This window comes from Lycium ferocissimum, chromosome 2, assembly GCF_029784015.1.
Source record: "Lycium ferocissimum isolate CSIRO_LF1 chromosome 2, AGI_CSIRO_Lferr_CH_V1, whole genome shotgun sequence".
Classification (NCBI taxonomy): domain Eukaryota; kingdom Viridiplantae; phylum Streptophyta; class Magnoliopsida; order Solanales; family Solanaceae; genus Lycium; species Lycium ferocissimum.
The window spans coordinates 56750911-56762959 of record NC_081343.1 but is presented as its reverse complement, the minus strand read 5'-3'; the positions used below and the strand labels follow the sequence as shown (position 1 = coordinate 56762959).

The 12049-nt window shown below is 32.7% G+C and overlaps 1 protein-coding gene across 1 annotated transcript; it reads left to right on the top strand.

The window, feature by feature from the left end:
* Positions 1-241: 241 nt before the first annotated feature.
* On the top strand, positions 242-4680 carry LOC132046254 (suberization-associated anionic peroxidase 1-like). The gene is made up of 3 exons (XM_059436832.1): positions 242-630; positions 3247-3444; positions 4032-4680. Exons 1-3 carry the CDS (start codon positions 304-306, stop codon positions 4581-4583), a joined length of 1077 nt encoding a protein of 358 aa, XP_059292815.1. The 5' UTR covers positions 242-303; the 3' UTR covers positions 4584-4680.
* The last annotated feature ends 7369 nt before the right edge of the window (positions 4681-12049 follow it).

Below are 12049 nucleotides of genomic sequence, written 5' to 3'. Positions count from 1 at the left end.
TTAAATTTTTTAAAATCAAATTTGCATATTTGAAAACTATGTAAAACACATTATAAGTCACAATAATTAATAATTCAAAATATTTAAAATACACATATGAAAAAAGCACGATAAAAAAAAGGGAGTAATAAAAGTCAATTCCTCAGCAAACGACAATTATCAGTTTGTAATTACACAATTATTTAAAGCAGAATTTGACTAATTGTAGTATTCACTCCCTATAAATAGAAGCCAAAATTATAAGCAAAATCATCTCCAAAGCCTTTGGTTATTTCTTCCTTATACATTTCTTTCACTAATCACATGGCTTTTCGTTTGAGTCATTTGAGCCTTGCCCTGAGTCTTTTGGCTCTTGCACTTGCAGGTGTTGCTATTTATAGAAATACTTATGAAGCCATGAATAAGGGAGTACTCCAAAATCTTTCTCCAGATTTTGGTTTGTTGGAATCAGCAGCCAGCATTTTAACCTTAAATAATAATGCTGAGAGAAAATCAGACAAGTTGAGTCAGCAATCTCCAGAAGCATGCGTTTTCTCAGCTGTGCAAGGAGTAGTGAACAGTGCTATTGATGCAGAAACGCGCATGGGAGCATCTCTCATTCGTCTCCACTTCCATGACTGCTTTGTTGACGTAAATCCTTCACTCTTTCTCTACTGCTCTCATTTTATGTTACAGTGTTTGACTGTTCACAAGTTTGAAAAAGAAAAAAAAATGTGAAACTTATAGTCTAAAATAAGTTAGATATTTACGCTATATGACTATAACTTATCTTATTAAGAAAAAAACGAGAATTTTAAAATTAAATTATTTATAACATACAAAAATATCATTTTCTTGGGACAAATATTTGTTTCTTTCAAAATGTCCTCCTTTAAATGTTTAAGTGGTCAGAAAGAAAAGTGATTCTGGACCGTAAAACTGTTTGAAATATCTGACGGTACGAGCTCCAAAAATTTATTATGCATGCGCACCAAAATACGATCAAAACAAATATATTATCTTATGGTAAAATGGTTGATGCTATTGAATACTAATAAAATGTATAACAATTATAAATATACTTACGAGAACTGTTTAGGAGCCGTTTGGACGTGGTTTGAAATCATGAGATGAAACCATGATTTGAAATTATATTTGGACATGTAGTTTGAATTTCTTAAGTTATATCTTTTCTTATAGACATAAAAACCCTACAAGTTGTGAAAACTATCAAAATATATTCAATTCTTACACAATTTTACCAAATGAGCAAGTCATAGTTTATAACAAAATTAATACTCCCTCAGTTTCAATTTATATGAACCCATTTGACTGGGCACGACATTTAAGAAAGAGGGAAGACTTTTAAAACTTGTGGTTCAAAATAAGCCTTGAAAATTTGTGTGGCTGTAAATCATTCATAAAGTGAATTTATTTTCAAATTAGGAAAGAGGTCATTCATTTTGGCACAGACTAAAAAGGAAATAGGTTCAAACAAATTGAAACAGAGGGAGTATGTAGTAGAAGGTCTTTCTAAAAAATACAACATCAATTGATCAAATTTTAGTCTAATAGAAAAGAAAATTTAACATGAATAATAATGTAACTACTCTTTAATAACATATGTCTTACACATGGTAGACATAAAATGGTTGGTGAGAGTAATCGTTAAAACTATCTATCAACTTATGAGTCTTTTTTTACAAAATATAAACTTATGGATCAAGTTTTATATATAAAATTTTTGAAACCATGGTTTGAAACCCCAAATCATGTCATTTTGGGATGATTTGGGATTTCAAACCATGAGATGAAATGCATGTCCAAACGCTGATTTCAAAGCATAGTTTCAAATTGCATGTCGAAATGCCTACTTAATATTACGATGATAATGAAAAGCTGTGTTTTAAAAGGCAGTTTCAAGACTCGCCTCGGGGCGGGGCACTGGAAAAATGCCCCGGGGCTCACGTGCGGGGCTTAGTTCCTGTGAGGCTTAGTTCCTGTGAGGCTTACGCCCTAAGCGCCCGACTGTACGCCCTAAAGACGCCTAACATCCAACGCTCGGGGCTAGCCTAACAGTTCTTACACAAATTATATGTTAAATTTCTTAATTAAAATCGTTGACCCTCATAATTCTTTAACAAATGAATGATATTTAATAGTTGTTCAACTATAGAAATAAGATGATTGGGTGTAACTCAAATAACAAGTTGTAGTATTGTATATTTATTATTTGAGAATATCGTGAGGGTGAATATCACTTAATATTTCTTTTAAAAATACATAGTCGAATTATACATTTTCACTTTTCATTGGTCTTTTGTCCTGTGTATCCAAATTATCATATTTTATTATTTCGCTATTTGAAAGTAATTTTATTTTTATTCACGAAGGAGTTACGTTTTAATCATATATATTACTGATAAAGTTTATTGATTATTTGTTTATAGAGAGATAAAATAAATAGTATGATAGTAATATTGTTTTAAGAAATTGTGATTTTTTCATTGTTTGAAAGTTAAGATGTTAGAGTTGATTTGCATTTCATAATAGCTTTTATTTCATTGTATTGTTTATACTTGTAAAATTATGTATAATTACAAGTTGTAAGTGGCGTATAATGGATTGCTTTAATTAGTTTTTGGTGAGGATATATATATATATCACTTTACCAATTTTTTTTATATGATTTTACCTATTTAAAAATATTTATTATAATTATATTATTTTATAAAATATTAAAAATTAAATATTCATGGAGCTTACGCCTCGCCTTACGTCTCGCTTTTTAAAATATTGATGAAAAATGTGTGTTGACATTTTATTTTTGGGGGAAGGGGCGCCGACCGCGTGGGCCGGGGGCGGGGGGGGGGGGCGGGGGTTGGAGTTACAAAAAGTAGTTGTGAAGTTGCATGGAACAAGTGCAGCAAGAACGTCTCCTTGGAATTATACGTTGCAATAAATTGATAGTAGTTTTTAAAAAGTCAAGCCCAACCTAACTTTGAAAAGTCTATTCTGCCTTCCAACTCTTTTTTGACTGTGACTTAGCTTTTTCTTATTTTTATCCTAATAATAAAGCTCTTCATGCTTTTTAACTTTGAAAGTACTTGAATGTCATTTCCACGTTTTCATATTAAAAGCATATTATGCTGAAATGCTGATTATATAGTAGTTGACTAATTATAGCTACTCGTATCTTTTATAGCTGATTATACAATGGACTAATTATAGCTATCTTTTTTTAAAAAAAAAAAAAAAAAAACACAGGGTTGTGATGGAGGTATTCTTCTAGATGATATTCCTGGATCATTCACAGGGGAACAAAACTCACCACCCAACAACAACTCAGCCAGAGGTTATGAAGTCATAGCACAAGCTAAACAAAGAGTTAAAGATACATGCCCCAACACTTCTGTATCTTGTGCTGACATCTTAGCCATTGCAGCTCGTGATTCTGTTGCTAAAGTAAGTCTATTATAACTTTCAATCCTCTACATCCCAAATGTTACTTTCTCCTTAATTAGACCACCACTAAAATATCAAGCATATAGTTCTTGTGTGTAGTGTATGGTATGTGCTGTTACAGTTAGCGTGGAAAATTTACTATTAAAAAAACACGATTTTTTGACAGATATCCTGTTAGAAATAGGTAATATCGTTAAGGGATTTTTGATGGAAAGTCTATCTGGAACGTTGCCAACGAGCCAATTTCCAATGAATTCCGTTGGAAATTTCTGCCTAAAATTTGCTGTGATTTTATGCTATTAAGTTCAATTGACTTACAACAACGGAAACTTAACATGTTAAGTCTGACATAGAAAACTGGAAATAGAGTATGACTTGGTATAACCAATCCAATAGAATCACACTAATGTGTAAATCCTTTTCTTACAATGTTATCTAACTCAAATCTCTACCGTTTTACTATATTAAATTCACCTATAATTACATCCTAAGTGAAGTGATTGTAAATAATTAAATTCTACAGTTATTTCAGTGCATACGTATAACCTAAACTCTTAACTTCAAACTCTGTTTTTCGTATATGACAGCTAGGAGGACAAACCTATAACGTCACACTAGGAAGAAGGGATGCAAGAACAGCCAACTTCAATGGTTCTACAATTCAACTTCCAGCTCCATTCGACAACCTAACAGTCCAAATACAGAAATTCGACGACAAAAATTTCACTGTCCGTGAAATGGTGGCGCTAGCCGGGGCCCACACCGTGGGTTTTGCCAGGTGTGCAACCGTGTGTGTCAGCGCCAATGTTAACCCTGCTGCACAACTTCAATGCAACTGCTCCGCCACGCTAACCGACTCCAATTTGCAACAATTGGATACAACTCCAGCTGTGTTCGACAAAGTTTACTACGATGACTTAAACAGGAACCAGGGGATAATGTTCTCGGATCAAGTGTTGACCGGGAATAGTACAACTGCTGCTATTGTAACAACTTATAGCAATGATGTTAACGTTTTCTTGGGAGATTTTGCTGCTGCTATGATCAAGATGGGGAACTTGCCTCCTTTGGCGGGTGCTCAATTAGAAATTCGTGATGTTTGCAGCAGAGTCAATCCAAGTTCTGTGGCTTCTATGTGAAATGGAAAAACTTGAAACAGGGAAAAAGGAACTGAATTACTCGCTGTTAGTTGCTTGATGTTGTTTTTCATAATAAAAAGAACTACTGGTTGTACTATCTGTTTTATAATTTGTAATGCTTGTTTTCATCCTTTTTTTTATTAGCAGTTGATGCCATGCATATGTTCCAAAATATATGAATATTGTTTTCCCAGTGTGCTAGTGTTGGTGAATTTTTTTAAAACGAACTAGTTAAGGAGCTGATATCTTCTCAGGATGCAACATGTCAAGTCCTGAGATCTTCTCAGGATCATTTGTTATTTATAGATCAAAGACCAGACCTTTTGTAAGAGACGGTTTTTCTTACTGAACGGGCATGTTTAATTCCATTCAAATTCAAATTTTAAAGTTCTAATGAAATAGAATTTCAAAGGGAATGAGCTTATAAAGCATTTGAGTTAAAGATGCGTGAATATAAGGAAAGCAGTAAATGAAAGCAGCTGAACATCAAAAGACAAATGTACATACTACAATAAAGGAGTACATCCAGGGTCTAGGGGACCGGTTATTTGAGGGCCTCATTTGGTTCCATTCCCGATGTCTGTATCAGTACTAATTTGTTGAGAAGTAGGTATTTGTCTTCTCAAGTAGTAAAACCTTGGCTTGACTTGGTCAAATAAGTAAATTTTCTTCCATTATGACAACTTGAATTTTATGGGGGAAGTGTGGGCACAGGGCCCAATGCTAGTTTTTATTAAGAACTAATTTGTGGACACGTGCAACTTCCATACTAATAGAAAAAACATTATAGAACTATGCAGTGAATTTAGAATATGTTATGTGATGAGTTACATTATATTTGAAGGTATATTTGAAGGTAGAAAATACAAGTTGTTGAACATAAGATGATTATTAGATACCGCTGGATGCTTAAATTTTGTTTATACTAAATATTCAACTTAACAATGCTCTTACTTTTTGGTTTAATGTTTCAACGATGTCATATAACATTACAACTTACATATGAACTATGAGCATGTTGGCTATAATTGCAAATACTTTATGTGTAGAAGTTTTACCAGCAAAGTTACCTCAAGTAAAAATAATTAATTTATCACGTGACCATCAGAAAATTATGCTAAAAGAACATGAAAATCACAATCGAATATGATGTATATATACATCTCAGAGTAACAAAATGAAGATATTTCTATCAAATCGAACAGGATAGAAACAGAAAATGGATGACATTACAGTAATTAGAATATTTAGTAAGGTTCGATTTATTGTCAAAAATAGAACAAAAGATAAATAATGATATTTTCCACTGACTGTCGGTGGAAAAAATTTATGTTTCTAGTAGTGAATATCAAGGTAACAAATATTCAATTCTACAAATTTAAACAGTGAAAATAAGAATTCACTACTTTCAAGTTGAGCAAGACTTTTACACTTAAAAAATAAACAACACACAAGTCTCCTTACAATGAAGATGCCATGAACCAAATGTGCAATAGAAAAAGTACCTGCAGCCGGTCCATGCATGAAACATTTCAAGTATTAGTGGTATGACAGAAATGACCTTTGCTCAAATTAAAAGAAATAAAACGACACAACTTCTATTACTCCTGAAAATTCTCGTTTTCTTTGCTTTTGAGTACTTAAACTCCAGACAATAATCAGGAAAGATTGACATTTGTTTAGAGGAAATCTTTTATGATTGAAGGGTGCTAGTGTTAACAAACAAGTTTGCAGAAGGTACACCAAACAAATGCATAGAAAGAATTCACTTTATAAGTTAATGAATTTAACCATAAAAAATAGGCCTAAAATATCTACTGCCAAAGAGACTCCGTACCGTTTAAACAACAAAAAGATCCTAAAATTCAAAACAAAGCAATAACACTATTTTTATTTCCATTTTTTATAAATACCATCTCTCACAACTTATAAAGCCAATCATCGAACTAAAACAAAATTCTCATGCCTGAAGATAGCTACAACGCAGAAGGCGTGAAGTTTCAACCAACACATCAGAAGATGACCGCATCGGTGTCAGGGGCCGGCGCTAGAAAGGGAAAATTGAGCTCGCTAGCACAAATTTGGCAAAACAACAGTAACCATATATGGGGCTACGTTTGAGTGTATAAAATGATGATTCAGATGGTGCAATTTTTTAGATAAGGGGTTATGAATTTATAAAGATGGAGGAGAGAGCTGGTGAAAAAGCTTTGATTTTTTACCAAACAGTAAATAACGCTCGAGGAATACGAAAGATGAGAGGTCATGCCTATATCCTATTATAACTTATTACAGTGCATGAAGCAATAATTTATTGATAAGTAAACAATATATTCCATCATTGAAATTAAATTAGAATAGAACTGCAGATTACAAAGAATGCTTTGCAGGAGATGGGGGTTGTGTCATGTGTATAATGAATGACTAATGAGTCATTAGGAAGACTTGAATCGCCATTAATCACTAATAAAGAAAGAAGTCCATAAAAAAAATTAATCTGTAACAGTTAATAGGAGAACATGAATGCCCTCATCCGCTATGACCAATCAGCTTCTTCAACAGTTCTGTTAGTATATCATTTTTTGCGCTTACAATGCGTAACTAAAGGATACGCGTTTGAACGTCAATTTAATTGCATACATTAATGATGAAGCAGTAATTTGGAATGTGAATTTACGTTTTGGTACAAAAAAATTATAATAGGAGTGGTGTTTAAGTCAGGGACCAAAAAGTCTTTCAACTATTAAGGGGCATTTTCGTAATCCAACTTTAGGCTTAGAATGTTCCCACTTTTAGTACAATATGATCTAAACCCCAAATTTTAATTATTACATGGCAGGACCCCATTTAGGATTAAGGCTAATTAAGTGCAGATAAGTTATTGAGGCGTCAAAATAAGCCCCCAAGTTTTAAAAAATACGCTTTCGTCCAAAGATTTAAAAAATAAAAATTATTCCAAGCTTTCAAACCAGCCCCCAAGTTTTAAAAAATACCCTTTTGATCCAAAGTAAGAAATAATAACATAAACCAAAATAAAAATCTAAAAATATATCTTTTACCTTATAAAAAAAAAAAGAAATATAAAATTATATTCCCTTTTCTCCATTCATTCCCTCATTTTTTTCCTGCTACATCTGAAATATAATCCATTGACAGCAATTGTTGGAGCTGTGAGCTTCAAGCTTGAAAAAAATGAGTTTTCGAAGGATTGCTTCATTTCAAGTGGGTGTTGTTGGATTTTGTTGGGGATCTTTTGATGAGTTTAAATCTCAAATTTTAGAGAGTTTCGACCTGGATGTTATAGGAATGCTAATAAACCTATTTTCGATCTGAATAGATTCTGCTAGACTATTTCTGACAGTGTCGTCTTCTTCCTTTTGTACGAACAACTGCTGTAATTCGATCCGAAACCATGTCAAATCTTAACCAAACTGCTTCAAATATCATATATGAGCTCCCCTCCACGTCGTGGCTCTTTTAATATATCACCCACGTGAAATAGAGCTCGATTGCGGTAATCCAAAATTTGACCAATCATCAGCTTTAACCTTGAGAATTGCTATAAAACCGATCCAAAATCACGTCAAATCTCAAGGAAATTGCTTCAAATTTTAGATATGAATTCCCTTCGATGTTCCGATTTTTTTGAGGCTTTGGCAGCTTTTACATTCCATATAACAACTAATTCTTTCGAGTTATATATATATAGCCAATGCAGAAGTTTAGTAGAAACTATAGGAATGCTAATAAACCTATCTTAGACCTGAATAAAGATTCTAATAGAATATTTCTGGCAGTGTCATCTTCTTTATTTTGGACGAACAACTGCTATAATTTGATTCGAAACCATGTCAAATCTTAACCAAACAACTTCAAATTTCAAATATGAGCTTCCCTCCATGTTTCAGATCTTTTGAGAAATCACCTACGTGAAATAAAGCTCGATTGCGGTAATCCAAAATTTGAACAATCATCTTCTTCAACCTTGAGCGTTGCTATAAAATCGATCTAAAATCATGTCAAATCTCAACAAAATTGCTTCAAATTTCAGATATGAATTCTACTCGATGTTCCAATTTTTTTTTAGGTATCACTCACTCAAACAGGGCTCATTTGCTGTAACCCACATTTTTGAATTAGAGTTTCGAAGCTTTGTTAATCGCCGTCAATGGCTTCCAGCTTCTTCTTCACGTTTTTCAGCAACCAGAATGTATATATACTTCAAGTTTAGCTTTCAACGACAATTACACACATAGAAGATGAAGGAATGAGAGAATTTGGGAGTAAAAGAATGATTTTCGGAGAATCGGAGAAGAAGAACATGAAAGAAGAAAGAGAGAAAGAAAGAGAAAGGGTTTTTTTTTGAAAAATTTAAAACTTAACCCTGAAGTTTTTAAAAATACAAAGAGGCCCCCATGTATTTGCTAATCCTATCATTAGTAATTTCTGGCGCAAAAATAAATAAAAAAGAAAATGAGGGCCCTGCCACTTAGAGAAAAACTTTTGGGGCTCTGCCACTCTATTCTTCCGAGTTGTACTATCCTTTGGATGAGTATTTACCAATGTAAATTGGGTCCAAATATAGATTCCGGAAACTAAATAACCAAAAAAATAAAAAAAATAAAAAAAAACTAACTAACCAAAATACCCGGAAAAAAAAAAAAGAGTTACCAAACTACCTCTAAGGCAACAATTTTGTTGCGTTAAAGGAGATAAAAAGCTCCGACATCCTCTTCCCCACAGGTTCCCCCCACTTCGTTCTTTTTAAGCAAAAACTCCATTAAAGGAGACAAATCCGTGGTCCCACCTTTCAAAAAGCCTCGTTTCACTTCAAATTTCATCCCGAAAGTTAAGATTCTCGGTATATTCAAGTCAAGGAACAAGATTCAAAGCTTGAATTTTGTTAGAAAGTGACGTACAACTCGATTCGAACAATCCTACAACAACCTTCAATCGAGGTATTTTACTATGAAATTTTCGATTACATTGTTTAATAGATGATAATCCTAAGCATGAGTATGGTTTTTTAGTCTCGATTTTCGAAATAATTGTCGCCTTCTCTCTTTTTTTTCTCCAATTCGAATTTTTTTTTTCAGATTTTTTTTGTTCTTGTTCTTCCTATTTTTTTTTTTAAAATAAAAATATATCTTGTTATTTAATTATTTATTAATTGTTTATTCTATGTTAATTTGTTTATTAGAAAATTAATCTTTATTATTTATTAATTTTGTAATTGTTAATTTATTAATTTGTTAAATTGTTTATTGTATGTTAATTGTTAATGTGGTAATTAGTTATGTAATTTTATTTGATAATTATTTAATTCGTTGACAATTGTTAATTAGTAATAGTAATTAAATAGTAATAGTTTTTTCTTAATTAATTTAGGATTGAACTTCATTAGTTTAAGATTGAGCATCATTAATATAATTCCCGATAAGAGGATTAGTTAGTTATCATAATTTTCCCATTAAAGAATTATTTATTTAATATAAATTTTTAGTTAAGTAATTAATTAATTTTTAATTAGACATAAATTATTCATAAAACATATATACATCATAATACAACATAATTCTCATAATTCCTAAATTTTGAATAACCAACGATAAACTAAATCCTTAGTTTAGGATTAGTTATTTAACATAATTTCCCGGTAAATAAATTAGCTATTTAATATAAACTTTTAGTTAAGAAATTAATTAATTTATTAATTTTTAATTAGATATAATTATTCAAAAAATATAATACAACATAATTCTCATAATCCACAAATTTTGAATAAAGAAGGATAAACTAAATCCTGAATAACGAATGATAAACTAAATCCTGAATAACGAATGATAAATTAAATCCTAAATAATGAACGATAAACTAAATCCTGAATTCCGTTAATACAGGGGTATATTAAAATTTTAATGACGGGAGGGGTATTTTTGACCCAAATTTATAATGGAAGATATTTTTAGCCCTTTCCCCAAAGTAGAAGGATATTTTTGACCCTTTTCCCTTAATATAATTTAGGTTAAAAGATTAGTTAGTTAACATAATTCCCCTTTAATTTCAAGAATTATGAATAATTTAGTCTGTACTGATGCGACACCTCCATGGATTCCAACGTTCACCCGAGGCCCATCGATAGATCAGTACTTGCTCTACAGAATAATCATAGGTCCGATCATGGATTGAGAAGATACATATGGGGGCGTTGCTCCATCCCCGTAGGACCGAAATGGCGTGGACTTTTTTAAGCGCTCGCCCCCCTCCCCCCACATCCCTGTATCTTAGAGATACTGTATCGGGACGATATATATCGTTGCTTCTCTGTTGAGGCCACGGTCACGCTTCAGGATGTTGAGGTCATGTTTGTATTGCGGATAGATGGAGCCCTATTATATAGTCGGGTTGGGCCTCCTCCTAATGCGACATGACAGACGGAGTTGACTCGGCGCACCGAGTTCGTGCCTGTGGACGCAGATATCTCGGGACAGAGTCGAGTGAGGATACGTGCCCTCTTCGATTATTTGTGTGGCTTGGATCCTATTCACGACGGCAATGAGCATGAGGTAGATGGTAGGGATTGATCGGGATATGAATACGCACCACAATATTCTTACATTCCAGGACCAGCTTGATCGTTTTTCGGACGAACAGGTAAAATTGTTTAATTTTACATTATTACTTTAATTGTTTTATTTTCTATTTGTTGATCACTAATTTGCATCTATATTTTACTAGTGGGGCATGGCCAATGCTCAACATTTTACATTTTAAAGCAGTGGATGCGTGAAGATACACAACTATAAAAATTTGCAGCTATATTGATGCAAAAATATGTTTGAATAAGTACTCAAGTTTACATTGGAGAATTCTTTGATAGGTCAAACAATCATTTTACATATCCAAAAACAAATTAGCACCAGTAATACCTTGATAATGCCTGTTGGTGAATATACCACAAATTATAATAATTTACAGTTGAAAAATAAAATGAACAAAAAAGAATAAATTAATATTCAGGTTGAGGCGCGGATATCTCGCTCTCTTTAAGGAGATTCGCCCAATGCGGATATCTTCGCAAGTAGATGACTTTGACTTGTCCTGAGATACTAGCCCGTCAACGTGGACAAGATGACAAGATGTTGAGTCCAAAGCTCTATCAAAAGAACACCTTCCTTAAACTAAATAAAACTCTCTTTTATCCTCACTTTGTCAAGAACTTTCCAATGTTTTTCATACACCACAAGGTAAGGATGACTCACTATTTATAGGTAAATAAATTCATCCTTGAATTGGATGAACAAGGGGTAATTAAGTGTAGATAATGGAAGAATTATGGCATGAGTTACAAGACACAGAGAAAGGTTAAATATGGGTGAGTAATGAGTTAGTGGGAAAAAGAAAAAAATTGGCCACATTCTGCCAACATAATGAACGTGGGAGATGGATCACTAAAATGCACTTAA